Source organism: Symphodus melops, assembly GCF_947650265.1.
Source record: "Symphodus melops genome assembly, chromosome: 8".
In the NCBI taxonomy this organism is placed as follows: domain Eukaryota; kingdom Metazoa; phylum Chordata; class Actinopteri; order Labriformes; family Labridae; genus Symphodus; species Symphodus melops.
In genome coordinates this window covers 118,108-132,500 of record NC_136698.1, presented here as the reverse complement: position 1 = coordinate 132,500, position 14,393 = coordinate 118,108, and the positions used below count along the sequence as shown (strand labels likewise).

General features: G+C 43.6%; 2 protein-coding genes across 2 annotated transcripts in view; one reads left to right on the top strand and one right to left on the bottom strand.

Moving 5' to 3' along the window:
- The window catches only part of rtca (RNA 3'-terminal phosphate cyclase), a 6,953-nt gene extending 2,839 nt beyond the window's left edge, over window positions 1–4,114 (bottom strand). Inside the window, exons 1-4 of the mRNA XM_079351469.1 lie at window positions 3,911–4,114; window positions 3,704–3,804; window positions 2,399–2,542; window positions 2,200–2,323 (exon numbers count right to left, since the gene is read on the bottom strand). Coding sequence (XP_079207595.1) covers window positions 2,200–2,323; window positions 2,399–2,542; window positions 3,704–3,804; window positions 3,911–3,952 — 411 coding nt within the window. The 5' untranslated portion in view covers window positions 3,953–4,114. The remainder of the gene's footprint in view (window positions 1–2,199; window positions 2,324–2,398; window positions 2,543–3,703; window positions 3,805–3,910) is intronic.
- Window positions 4,115–6,303: 2,189 nt separating this feature from the next.
- Window positions 6,304–14,391, top strand: dbt (dihydrolipoamide branched chain transacylase E2). Its single transcript, XM_079350327.1, has 11 exons — window positions 6,304–6,410; window positions 8,579–8,705; window positions 9,375–9,450; window positions 9,523–9,704; window positions 9,779–9,906; window positions 11,192–11,444; window positions 11,560–11,726; window positions 11,798–11,875; window positions 12,226–12,417; window positions 12,497–12,568; window positions 13,249–14,391. Exons 1-11 carry the CDS (start codon window positions 6,366–6,368, stop codon window positions 13,414–13,416), a joined length of 1,488 nt encoding a protein of 495 aa, XP_079206453.1. The 5' UTR covers window positions 6,304–6,365; the 3' UTR covers window positions 13,417–14,391.
- Window positions 14,392–14,393: the final 2 nt, after the last annotated feature.

The following is a 14,393-nucleotide window of genomic DNA, read 5'->3' as shown; positions in this document are numbered from 1 at the left end:
AATTACTAGAAAATAACTTGTTAATTTTTTTTAACGCAGTTCATAAACAGCACGGAACTGTGTCATTGCTACGTGCTAGCTTATCACTAGCTTCATGCTAGCTTTTCACTAGCTTCATGCTAGCTTTTCACTAGCTTCATGCTAGCTTTTCACTAGCTTCTCCATAAGTACAAACAAGAAGCGTTTGCAGCCTAAACTCAACCAAATGACTGTCTTCAGTCCCAAAATTAAAAATTCAATTCAACGTCTGATAAACTTACAGATTCACTCGCTAAATTGATGGTTCTGGACTGTAGACCACTGTTAGTGGTAGAAGATGAGGGGTTAGAAAATGTGCTGGCAACGTGTGAGACAACTTTCCAGCTGCTGTGCAGAAAAACTATTTCAAACAAGCTCCAACAGCTTTATGAAACTGAGAAGTAACACTGCATCCATTCATCCACCAAAATCCATTTAGACTGAGAAGTTGTGCTTTTTAGGGCAAATATTGTGATGCAGTGAAAATGTGATTTATTAAGGTTGGTTTTTTTAAATCCAGTCCCACCCCGAATAAAACCACCTGAAGAAGAAAACAAAGGGTTAAAGACAGCAGGCGCACAGGTGTGTGTATCATGAGTGTGTGTGTGTATTAAGTGTGTGTGTGTCTCCGTTTGTGTATTATGAGTGTGTGTGTTTATTATGAGTGTGTGTGTTTATTATGAGTGTGTGTGTTTATTATGAGTGTGTGTGTTTAGAGTGTGTGTGTTTATTATGAGTGTGTGTGTGTATTATGAGTGTGTGTGTTTATTATGAGTGTGTGTGTGTTTATTATGAGTGTGTGTGTTTATTATGAGTGTGTGTGTGTTTATTATGAGTGTGTGTGTTTATTATGAGTGCGTGTGTGTTTATTATGAGTGTGTGTGTGTATGTGTAGTTTATGTGTGTGTGTGTTTATTATGAGTGCGTGTGTGTTTATTATGAGTGTGTGTGTGTATGTGTAGTTTATGTGTGTGTGTGTTTATTATGAGTGTGTGTGTGTATTAAGTGCGTGTGTGTTTATTATGAGTGTGTGTCTGTATGTGTAGTTTATGTGTGTGTGTGTTTATTATGAGTGTGTGTGTGTATTAAGTGTGTGTGTGTCTCCGTTTGTGTATTATGAGTGTGTGTGTGTTTATTATGAGTGTGTGTGTGTTTATTATGAGTGTGTGTTTATTATGAGTGTGTGTGTTTATTATGAGTGTGTGTGTTTATTATGAGTGTGTGTGTTTATTATGAGTGTGTGTGTTTATTATGAGTGTGTGTGTTTATTATGAGTGTGTGTGTTTATTATGAGTGTGTGTGTTTATTATGAGTGTGTGTTTATTATGTGTGTGTGTGTTTATTATGAGTGTGTGTGTTTATTATGAGTGTGTGTGTTTATTATGAGTGTGTGTGTGTTTATTATGAGTGTGTGTGTTTATTATGAGTGTGTGTGTTTATTATGAGTGTGTGTGTGTTTATTATGAGTGTGTGTGTTTATTATGAGTGTGTGTGTGTTTATTATGAGTGTGTGTGTTTATTATGAGTGTGTGTGTTTATTATGAGTGTGTGTGTTTATTATGAGTGTGTGTGTTTATTATGAGTGTGTGTGTTTATTATGAGTGTGTGTGTTTATTATGAGTGTGTGTTTATTATGTGTGTGTGTGTTTATTATGAGTGTGTGTGTTTATTATGAGTGTGTGTTTATTATGAGTGTGTGTCTGTATGTGTAGTTTATGTGTGTGTGTCTCTGTGTGTGTATCGTGTGTCTCTGTGTGTGTATCGTGTGTCTCTGTGTGTGTATGAGTGCGTAAATGTAAATGATTTACAAGTCAAATAAAAACATAAAATCCACTAAAAACAAAATTGAATAAAAGTAATAAAATACAGTAAAGTAAAACAAAGTAAAGGATAAAAGTGTCACCATGCTACTGGGTATTAAAATAAATAAATAAAAAGGCTTTGCTCAGAAACGAGACCAGTTCAGCTGGAAGCTGATTCAGAGCCAGAGAGAAAGCTCGGTCACCTCAGTGCTCACATGTTCACCTGCGTACCTCCAGCAGCAGCTGGCCAGCCGTCCTTAACGATCTACCAGGAAGCTCTGATAAATAGGATGGGCCGTGATGTGTGTGTCATGCGTTTATGTGTGTGTGTGTGTGTGTTATGAGTGTGTGTGTGTGTGTGTGTGTGTGTGTGTTGTACCTTGACAGTGTAGTCGATCTGAGGAGCCATCTCTGCGTTGGTTCCTCCCTTCAGACAGAGCTGTGAGGACGAATCAGCAAACAGAGCGCAGGGCAGCGCCACCTGCAGGAGGAGACACACACTCCTGACACACACACACACACAGTTCATTTAGAGAACAATGATTGGTTAGTATTTCCTGTGTGATATCTGTCCTCACCCCGCTGTCTGCGTGTCGGCCGTGTAGTTTCCAGACCGGATCTTTCCGGGACTCAGACTGACCTCTGTGGATCCGATGGCGGCGCCCTGAAGACTTCCTGAGCACATATCTGAGACCAGCTGCAGGCCGCTCAGGTGCTGAGGTCTGAGTACACAGGAAATATTGCTCACACGTGGTCATCACTGCAGGTCACTGTGTCAGCACGCTCATCAGGAATATACATGAGTTTGACCTCTGACCTTTGATCTGACTCAAAGTATGTCTCTGTACATGTCAGAGCGCTCAGGTGTCACAGGCGGGAAATTAATCCACTTAAATGTCTCAATAAAACAAGACATGGTGATCAATCAATCTTTATTTATATAGGTAAACAATGACGTGACTGAGCTGTGACTTCAGAGACGTCTGCATCTTTATTTATTACCTTTTCTGTTGAAATCCTCAAGTCAGTATGTTTAATTGTCTGAATTCTAACTATTTAGGTTTATTTCTGTGATTTAAAGTAGTTCCACTAAATATTAATGTTATTTGTTTAAATTATCTTAATGGTTTTTTTAGAGTCAGAACAGTTTAAAAAAACAGAATCCACTTTAAACAAATATATTATGTGTTTAATATCAACCTTAAATAAAGATGTGTTTAATATCAACCTTAAATAAAGATGTGTTTAATATCAATCCTAAATAAATAAATAATAAAGATGTGTTTAATATCAAACTTATATAAATAATAAAGATGTGTTTAATATCAACCTTAAATAAAGATGTGTTTAATATCAACCTTAAATAAAGATGTGTTTAATATCAATCTTAAATAAAGATGTGTTTAATATCAACCTTAAATAAAGATGTGTTTAATATCAATCTTAAATAAAGATGTGTTTAATATCAACCTTAAATAAAGATGTGTTTAATATCAATCCTAAATAAATAAATAATAAAGATGTGTTTAATATCAATCCTAAATAAATAAATAATAAAGATGTGTTTAATATCAAACTTATATAAATAATAAAGATGTGTTTAATATCAAACTTATATAAATAATAAAGATGTGTTTAATATCAAACTTATATAAATAATAAAGATGTGTTTTATATAAATTTTAAATAAATAAAGATGCGTTTAATATCAAACTTATCACATTAATGATAAAAGATATGCTGTATGTTTAATATAAACTTTAAATAAATAACGTTAATTTAATTAAAATTTTATCACTCTTTATAGATGCTAATGTTTGCTAACTAAGTTAGCAGAACTTTAAAGAATAGGCTAACGTTAGCATGCTAGCCGCTGAACTCACCTGAGCCCAGGTGTGCTCCTGCCGGCTCGGATTTTGGAGATTTTGATGGCGGAGCTGGTGATGCAGCTGAGGGCCGCGGACACCCGGAGGATCTGTCCGCCCTAAGGAGAACCGACACCGGGGTTACGGTACCAGCTGCTACCCGCCGGCTAGCCTTCTGTTAGCATGTTAGCAGGCGCCACGATGACTAAACAAAAAGATACTCACTCCCTCCATCACGCTGCCGTCAATCTGCACCGCGGACTCCATCTTTACCGGGACACCAAACACGTTCACACTCCAGTACCGGTACCTCACTGTTTGGACTCTTCGTCTCCGAACTTCTCCGCACAGACACTTCAGCTCCTTTTCAAATTAAGAGCGAAACCTCTCCGCACAGACACTTCCGCTCCCTTTCAAACTAAGAGCAGAACTTTTTAGCAGATGTCTGTTCCGTCATGAGCCCGGGTCAGCCCAGGGAAGTTCTTGCCACGCTGTGACGGATTAAGCTGGGCTCTTGTAATACAGCAATAAGTGAGCTCCTTTACCTGCTGTTTGTAAAGTGTCTCCAGATAACACCTGGTAGAGCTTATATAAAAGTAATAATAATAATTAACTTAAATATATTATTAATCTCTGGATCAACAATTATTAGTCTCTGTACCCTGATCTTTGGGGGTCCCAGTCTCTGGACCCTGATCTAAGGGACCCTAACACAGAAGCATGTTATGTCATTACTATAGCAGACTTTTAAAGTTCTGTTTATCCATCCATCTTCCTCCTCGGGGTAAGCGTTCGGGTCAGGTCATGGTGGAGAACTCTGGGTCTACCCCGGAAAGTTCTACAGTACTCTTTTTGACCACCAGGTGGCAGCCTTAAAATAACTCAGCATCCAGACATCATGACAGAGGTGATCCAGGATCATCCACTGGGCTGCTTTTGTGTTTTCAGCCTTGCATGGTCAAGCTCCAGTTTATGTCACTGAGCTGCTGAGGCCTGAGAACACCAGCAGGTCCCTGAGGTCCTCTGACCCGGGTCTGCAGGTGGTTCCATGAACAAGGCTATAAACATGCTATAAACCAAAGGAGCCTTTCAGTTAGTGGCTCCGACATTTTGGACCTGTCTTGCCCCAGACTTGAGAGCTGTGACCTCTGTGGACACTTTGAAGAAGCAGCTGGAGACTCATCTGTTCACTCTGTATCTGATTTATGTGATTGTTTGTCTCATTTGTAAATAAACTTTATTTATGGGGAACAATAGCTCATGTTAGAATAAAGTAGGAAAAGTAGAAATGACTCATGCTCTTGGCATGATGGAAACGTGTTCAATAATCCAGTGAAGGTCTTTATATATTAATAAATATCATTATATATTATTATTAGGGGTGGGACTTCATTTAAAAATTTTAACGAATTAACTCAGGGCTTTCTAATTAATAAATCACATTTTCACTGCATCACAATATTTGCCCTAAAAAGCACAACTTCTCAGTCTAAATGGATTTTGGTGGATGAATGGATGCAGTGTTACTTCTCAGTTTCATAAAGCTGTTGGAGCTTGTTTGAAATAGTTTTTCTGCACAGCAGCTGGAAAGTTGTCTCACACGTTGCCAGCACATTTTCTAACCCCTCATCTTCTACCACTAACAGTGGTCTACAGTCCAGAACCATCAATTTAGCGAGTGAATCTGTAAGTTTATCAGACGTTGAATTGAATTTTTAATTTTGGGACTGAAGACAGTCATTTGGTTGAGTTTAGGCTGCAAACGCTTCTTGTTTGTACTTATGAAGAAGCTAGTGAAAAGCTAGCATGAAGCTAGTGAAAAGCTAGCATGAAGCTAGCGATAAGCTAGCATGAAGCTAGTGAAAAGCTAGCATGAAGCTAGTGAAAAGCTAGCATGAAGCTAGTGAAAAGCTAGCATGAAGCTAGTGAAAAGCTAGCGCGTAGCAATGACACAGTTCCGCGCTGTTTTAATCGTAATTAACATTAATATATTATCAAATATAATTAAATAGTATCACTAATTGTTACATATTATTATATATTACTATATTATATATCATTAAATATTAGTACATATTAAATACCGTTATATATTGTTACGTATATAGTAATATGTATTAATAAATATGAATAAATATGATTAAATAACCATCTGTATGAGGACGTCAGACTTTATATTTATTATATTTATATTCTATACATTGCACAGACGTATATAACAGAATATTGCATCTATTGAAATATATTACATTATACGTTATAACTATCAACCTTACATAACTCACTGCCTCTGAACACACGTCACTTTAAATCTTCACTGGTCACTTTAACCTGCACATCATTTCTTCATTGTCCTGCTGAGCTCATCCCATTGTAGTCCTCTGTATATATATCCTGTTCTACTATTTTTGGAATTATATGTGACTATTTTATTCGGTTTTTGACTTTTTATGATTCTATACTGCTGTTCTGCTGCTGCAACGCCTGAATTTCCCCATTGGGAATCAATAAAGTAATATCTTATTTTATTTACAGTCTGGGAGGGGCAGCAATGCTTAGTCTAGTCTGCCAATCCAAAAAAGAAGAAGAAGAACTCCTGGCGCTGGATAGCTGCGCTGTGATTGGCTTCTGAGAGGGGCGTGCAGCTGTGACGTCAGAGCGTTAGAGGCAGCAGAGAAAGATGGCGGCGGTGACCAGAGGCTCCTTCACTGTGCTCAGACGGCTGGTGAGAAAATCAAACTTTATACAGTTCACGTGTTTCCGCTTTCTCTTTGTTAGCATCTGCAGCTAATGTGGAGCTAACACAGAGTGATGTCACCCCGGCAGATTAATCTGTTCATTCTGAAGCTAATGCTAAAAGAAAGACATAACAACAGAGCAAGCTGCTGATAGGCTGCCAGTTTACCTGGTCACGTGTTCACCAGGTGCTACAGTTAGCTTCATTTAGCATCCGGCAGGTGAGCAAGCTGTCAGCGTGCTAACAGAGTTCTGGTCTTTCTAGTTCTTAGTGTCTGGTCTCTGGTCTGGTCTTTGTAGTTCTTTGTGTCCTCACGATGAGGGTCACGTGTCCTCTGCAGCCTGTTAACGCTTTAAAATCTGAACATGACATCATCACCCTCCTCACACTCCAGGTGACCTTAACCTTTAAAAGAAGTCACCTGTCATGAGGTCAGTCTGGGTCACCTGTCCAGTTTCTCAAACATGTATTTGACACTGATGTCATTTCAACCTCACACTGAAATGTTGTCTCTTTAAGGCCCCGCCCCCCATGTGTACGAGCATGCGCTGTATTCATGTGGGGTCGCACACATCGTAAAAACGAGTTTCCAATTTGTAAACTGAAACATGAATGTCTGCTGAAGTCGAAACTCAGGAAAGAACGAGGTTACCGACTTGACGTCTTTGTCATCGCCGTGGCGTGCTGAAGATATTTCATTGACGTTCACCATGTTTGTTTTTACAACATTCAGACTGAAATCATGTGATCACACTGAAGTGGGACCATCCGAGGAACACCTGAATGTAGCGTCCGAGTGGGCGAGTTATTAGAAAGAGCTGCCGGGGTGGGCGTGTCTTTACATTTTGCATCATGCTTTGCTTTTATAGGTCGATCACAGGTCGTTACCAAGTCTCGCCCAGTTCTTGTAACGTCTCGTTCAGAGAAGCAGGAAACACCAACAACTGTGTGGACCGCCATCATCGTAACTTCCTCTGTATTTAAAGATCCTTAAAGGAGCAGTCTGTAGCTCTGCCCCCTAGTGTTTAAAATGAGTACTGCAGTCTAAACTAATCATCACACAGAGCTGTCTCCCCCCTCCTCTCTCACAGGTCAGCATGTGGTGGACACTGTAGCTTCAGTGTTTATCCAGCTCTGCATGTGGTGGACCCTGTAGCTTCAGTGTTTAGCCAGCTCTGCATGTGGTGGACACTGTAGCTTCAGTGTTTAGCCAGCTCTGCATGTGGTGGACCCTGTAGCTTCAGTGTTTAGCCAGCTCTGCATGTGGTGGACACTGCAGCTTCAGTGTTTAGCCAGCTCTGCATGTGGTGGACACTGTAGCTTCAGTGTTTAGCCAGCTCTGCATGTGGTGGACACTGTAGCTTCAGTGTTTAGCCAGCTCTGCATGTAGTGGACACTGTAGCTTCAGTGTTTAGCCAGCTCTGCATGTGGTGGACACTGTAGCTTCAGTGTTTAGCCAGCTCTGCATGGGTCTGTAAAGCTTTCTGCGTTCTAACCTCTCTCCATGTTTCATCTCCAACATTGATCCTAGTTTGAGCAGCTTTCTGCTGCTGGAGCTTATTAGAAACATGCAGAGGCTTTTTAGCTCGGGTACAATCACTTCTATCTGAAGCAGTTCCACTGCCCGCTTCCATCGCTGCAACACCTGTTCACCTGATAACTGCTCTCATATCTGGCAAACCCAGGGGCGTCCAAAACGGCCTTCAAAGCCCCGCCTACCTTCTCTGGTCCAATCAGATCCAGACCCTTCAGGAGCAGAATCTAAAGTTAGAAGGAGGACATACTGGCTGCTGCATTGTTGTCAGAGAAGCTTCAACACAGCAGGTTTCCTTCATGATCACGCAGGAAGAGAGCAGCTCTCTGATTGGTCCTTTAATTTAAAGCATGGTGACATCACCAGCTTGTATTAGTGATCTTGAACTTTGACTTTAAACTTATATTTTGATGTTTTACATTTTTTCTGGTTGATTGTTATTTTTACTTGTTTAGTTGGAAGATTGTTTTACAGACAGGAAGACGTAACAACATGGACGCCTTTGTTGTGTGAGCTTTTATACCAAGTGATGACGACACAGACGACAGTTTGAGCAGCTCGCTGTGTCGTCATGGAGACGGAGGCGTGCTACATGCTAATCGCTCTCCTCTCTTCCTGTCAGCTCAGTCAGCAGTATCGTGGGAGATGTTTCCGGCTGCAGACCTTCAGCTGTGGCAGAACCGTTCAGCCGCTCGTCTTCAGGTGGGACAGAAACATGCTGACGCTCAGGACGCTGCACACGGCCACAGGTAAGTCCACACCTGTGGAGTGTTTGATACAGAGCCAGACCAGGTGCAGCAGAGTCCGCTACGTAAACCAGGAGTTTGTGTTGGTGTGAAATTAAACTAATATAACAAGAACTTAAATCTAAGAAGAAATAGAAATAAAAAACATCAAATATGAAGAATAATAAGACACTGCTGATGATGGGGGGGCTGAGGAGGGTCTGTGTTATGGGGGTCCTGCAGGTGTACAGGTCTCAGGGTCCTGCAGGTGTGCAGGTCTCAGGGTCCTGCAGGTGTGCAGGTCTCAGGGTCCTGCAGGTGTGCAGGTCTCAGGGTCCTGCAGGTGTGCAGGTCTCAGGGTCCTGCAGGTGTGCAGGTCTCAGGGTCCTGCAGGTGTGCAGGTCTCAGGGTCCTGCAGGTGTGCAGGTCTGAGGGTCCTGCAGGTGTGCAGGTCTCAGGGTCCTGCAGGTGTGCAGGTCTCAGGGTCCTGGAGGTGTGCAGGTCTCAGGGTCCTGCAGGTGTGCAGGTCTCAGGGTCCTGCAGGTGTACAGATAGTGGTCTCTCGATCTCCTCCAGGTGTCTCACTGTTGGTCCAGTAACCGGAGCTCGTTCTGGTTTTGTCGTGGTTCAGATAAATATGTTTCATGACTCAGCAGTTTATAAGGTTGTGATGATGTCATCGATGTGTTTCAGTGAGCCGCGGGCCGATCGTCCAGTTCAAACTGTCCGACATCGGGGAAGGAATCATGGAGGTGACAGTGAAGGAGTGGTAAGTCAACAAACACTCAACACTGACTTCCTGTTTTGTTGCCGCGGTAACAAACGGGTTACCTGTGTGCAGGTACGTGAAGGAGGGAGATAAGGTTTCTCAGTTCGACAGCATCTGTGAGGTTCAGAGCGATAAGGCGTCCGTCACCATCACCAGCCGCTATGACGGCGTCATCAAGAAACTCTACTACGACGTGGACGCCATCGCCCTGGTGGGCAAGCCGCTGGTCGACATAGAGACAGAGTCCAGCTCCGGTGAGACGCATACACCTGTACCAGGTGATCCTTTGTTCTGTTTGATCCAGACTGAAAGCTTACTTGATATCCAGAGGTGATCCAGGAGGAAGACGTGGTGGAGACGCCCGCCATGGCCCAAGAAGAACACACCCACCAGGAGATCAAAGGTCACAAGACCCAGGCCACGCCCGCTGTCAGACGCCTCGCCATGGAAAACAACGTAAGTCTGTCTCCAGTGTCCCAGTATAACCTGCAACAGGTGTTTCAGGTGTGACAGGTGTTACAGGTCTGACAGGTGTTACAGGTCTGACAGGTGTTAAAGGTCTGACAGGTGTTACAGGTCTGACAGGTGTTACAGGTCTGACAGGTGTTAAAGGTCTGACAGGTGTTAAAGGTCTGACAGGTGTTACAGGTCTGACAGGTGTTAAAGGTCTGACAGGTGTTACAGGTCTGACAGGTGTTACAGGTCTGACAGGTGTTACAGGTCTGACAGGTGTTAAAGGTCTGACAGGTGTTACAGGTCTGACAGGTGTTAAAGGTCTGACAGGTGTTAAAGGTCTGACAGGTGTTACAGGTCTGACAGGTGATTCAGGTGTTAAAGGTCTGACAGGTGTTATAGGTCTGACAGGTGTTAAAGGTCTGACAGGTGTTAAAGGTCTGACAGGTGTTTCAGGTGTTACAGGTCTGACAGGTGTTAAAGGTCTGACAGGTGTTAAAGGTCTGACAGGTGTTACAGGTCTGACAGGTGATTCAGGTCTGACAGGTGTTATAGGTGTTACAGGTCTGACAGGTGATTCAGGTCTGACAGGTGTTACAGGTCTGACAGGTGATTCAGGTCTGACAGGTGTTATAGGTGTTACAGGTCTGACAGGTGTTTCAGGTCTGACAGGTGTTTCAGGTCTGACAGGTGTTAAAGGTCTGACAGGTGTTAAAGGTCTGACAGGTGTTTCAGGTCTGACAGGTGTTTCAGGTGTTATAGGTCTGACAGGTGTTATAGGTCTGACAGGTGTTACAGGTCTGACATGTGTTACAGGTCTGACAGGTGTTTCAGGTGTTACAGGTCTGACAGGTGTTACAGGTGTTTCAGGTGTGACAGGTGTTAGAGGTGTTACAGGTGTGACAGGTGTTAGAGGTGTTACAGGTGTGACAGGTGTTATAGGTGTTACAGATCTGACAGGTGTTACAGGTCTGACAGGTGTTACAGGTCTGACAGGTGTTACAGGTGTTACAGGTGTTACAGGTCTGACAGGTGTTACAGGTCTGACAGGTGTTAGAGGTCTGACAGGTCTGACAGGTGTGACAGGTGTTAGAGGTGTTACAGGTGTGACAGGTGTTTCAGGTGTGACAGGTGTTAGAGGTGTTACAGGTCTGACAGGTGTTACAGGTGTGACAGGTGTTAGAGGTGTTACAGGTGTGACAGGTGTTTCAGGTGTGACAGGTGTTAGAGGTGTTTCAGGTGTGACAGGTGTTATAGGTCTGACAGGTCTGCTGGTCCGTCCCCTTAGATAAAGCTCAGTGAGGTGGTGGGGACGGGAAAAGACGGTCGGATCCTGAAGGAGGACATTCTGAACTTCCTGGCAAGGCAGACCGGAGCCATCTTACCTCCAACCCTGTTCCAAGAGATCCAGACTCCGCCCCCGGCCACACCCCCAGCAGCTGCTGCTGCCAGACCTGTAAGCACTCCAGCAGCCATGAAAACTCCAGCCACCACACCCAAACCTGTCTTCACTGGCAAAGACGTGACAGAGCCGCTCAAAGGTGCGTCTATTTATCGTCACCTGAGGATGACCTGACAGGAAGTTTCAGCAGTAACTTCCTGTCTGCAGGTTAACAGTATGAACAGATCAGGTGATGTGCGGTCTGTGGTCCTCAGGTTTCCACAAAGCGATGGTGAAGACGATGACGGCGGCGCTGAAGATTCCTCATTTCGGGTACTGTGACGAGGTGGACCTGAGCCGCCTGGTCACTCTGAGAGCAGAGCTCAAGACGACGGCTGAGTCTCGGGGGGTCAAACTGAGCTACATGCCCTTCTTCATCAAGGTGAGTGTGGGCACCTTCATATCAACGCTGATTGGTTACTTGACCTTAAAACTGTGTCCTCATTGGTCTAGGCTGCCTCCCTTGGACTCCTGCACTTTCCGATCCTGAACGCCTCGGTGGACGAAGGCTGCCAGAACATCACGTACAAGGTGAGACAGTAGTTAAAGATCTGACACCAGGTGATTCTAGTTCAGGCAAACATTATCGATACCTGTGTGTTACCATGGTAACACAAATAGAAGTTGAAGACAAAAGTATTGGACAAATATTTGTTTTTAGACAAATGGTAAACAAGGTCTCAGGCCCCGTCCACCTGGCGCTGGCTGCGAGTGTCACGTTGCTGTAGACCAGGTTTATTGAAGATCAGGGGTCAGGACTACGAAGAGGTCACCAGAGCCAGGTCTGTTTGGGGGATCTGGCTTCAGTAAACCCTGAAGTGACCTCATTGACCCCAAATCCTCCTTCATAGTCCAGACCTCTGAGGTTTCCTGTGTTGCAGGCGTCTCATAACATCGGTCTGGCGATGGACACGATTCAAGGTCTGCTGGTTCCTAATGTGAAGAACGTTCAGTTACTCAGCGTGTTCGACATCGCTCTCGAGTTAAACCGTCTGCAGACACTCGGCGCTGCAGGTCAGCTGGGGACCAATGAGCTCAGCGGGGGGACATTCACCCTGTCCAACATCGGATCAGTGAGTCCAACAACAACAACACAAACACCGACTGAACACTGACAACAAGCCTCAATCCGTTTACTGTTTTCTGAACCAGATCGGAGGGACTTATGCGAAACCCGTCATCCTGCCTCCTGAAGTCGCAATAGGAGCTCTGGGAAAAATCCAGGTGAGAACTTTATACAGTCAATGTTTTAAACACGGCAGAGTTTTGTTTGCCGACGTAACACAGGAAGTGACGATTCTTTCAACCAATCAGAGGACTGCAGTGTTTAGCTCCACCTTTTCAGGTCGGCTCCACATTCTTGGCCCCCCAACGGAAGTGGGACGGTACAGATCAGTTATTTGGGAATCTTTCCCGGGATTAGTCTGTGGAAATGCTGAAAAATGCGCGCCGTACCGAGACGAACCGAGCCGGACCGCTCGGTGGAAACAGGGCTTTAGTTTATAAACCTGAGTTTATAAATTAAGATCAGCTGATCTTAAACCTGAGTTTATAAACTATGATCAGCTGATCTTAAACCTGAGTTTATAAACTAAGATCAGCTGATCTTAAACCTGAGTTTATAAACTATGATCAGCTGATCTTAAACCTGAGTTTATAAACTAAGATCAGCTGATCTTAAACCTGAGTTTATAAACTAAGATCAGCTGATCTTAAACCTGAGTTTATAAACTAGGATCAGCTGATCTTAAACCTGAGTTTATGAACTAAGATCAGCTGATCTTCTGCAGCGGCCTGAGCATCAAGCCTTGGGGAACACCACGTTCTGATTATCATTTAATAATAAAAAAATGTTCACGACATTAAATTTATGAGTCAGTTTTTAAACCTTGTTTTGTCCTCAGGTTCTTCCTCGATTCGACGCCAGCGGTCAGGTGGTCCGAGCTCACATCATGAACGTCAGCTGGTCGGCCGATCATCGGATCATTGACGGCGCTACCATGTCTCGCTTCTCCAATCTGTGGAAGGAGTATCTGGAGAATCCGGCCGCCATGGTGCTGGACCTCAAATAAACACAGAGCAATATTTCCCATCAGCCCCGGGAGGCGTGGCTGCCACATACACACACTGACTTTAACTCCTCCCACCGATGCCTTCGCTTCCTCTTTCCCCTTTCTGTTCGAGGCCTTCAGTCACTGTCACTTCCTGTTGCCTTTCAGCAAGGCGCCAGGAAGAGGAGTACGCCTGTCAATCATGATGTTTCCATGACAACTAATACAACACACACACACACACACACACACACAGACACACACAGACACACACACACAGACACAGACACACACACACACACACACACACACACACAGTGGCGTTTGATGCTGTTTAGTTACCCAGCAGCTGAACTTTTTCTTTGTAGTTTGTTTTTAATAATAAATAAAAATCCTTCAGATCAGTGATCAAAGATTCTCTTACGTAACAAACGTAAACAGGGAAGAGTGAAACTGGTGATCATGCAGCTCTGCATGATCTGCAGGTTAGGGGGGCGGAGCCAGCTTACTGCAGGTTACAGCTATCAGTTACAATGAAACTTTTCTGTCGTCAAGACAGCGGGACCAATCAGGATTCAGTTCAGAAGTGGGATCATCAGATGAAGTTAACCTGACTGATCAGATGTTTAGAAAACAGAGCGGGGGGGGGGGGTAAAGGTAATGGCCCGCATGTCTTCAGGATGAAGACGGGTCTGTCGCCCCCAGCAGGCCAAACTGAGGTCCCACCATCAAAATACAGAAGTCCTTGACGTCGAGTCATTTCTTCTTTCACTTCCAAACTGACTCCACAAACTGGAACCTTCTCCTCTGAGGTCACATGACCAGGGGGCTGCTGGGTAATGAGTACACACTGTTAGTCTAATGTTACATGACTGTTTGTTTTTAGCGACAGACGGAGTATGAAATGAACTATTGGTTTTGTATTTTGGGATTGTGTAGATGAGAAATGGTTTGATGAAAAACTTTAAATAAAGTTGACGTGTAAAAACATGAAAACA

Bases quoted from the DNA above. Each gene is read 5' to 3' on its own strand.
- dbt (XM_079350327.1), top strand. From the start codon at position 6,366: ATGGCGGCGGTGACCAGAGGCTCCTTCACTGTGCTCAGACGGCTG. The intron at 11,727-11,797 runs GTGAGTGTGGGC...TCATTGGTCTAG, and splicing joins ACATGCCCTTCTTCATCAAG to GCTGCCTCCCTTGGACTCCT. The intron at 11,876-12,225 runs GTGAGACAGTAG...CCTGTGTTGCAG, and splicing joins GCCAGAACATCACGTACAAG to GCGTCTCATAACATCGGTCT.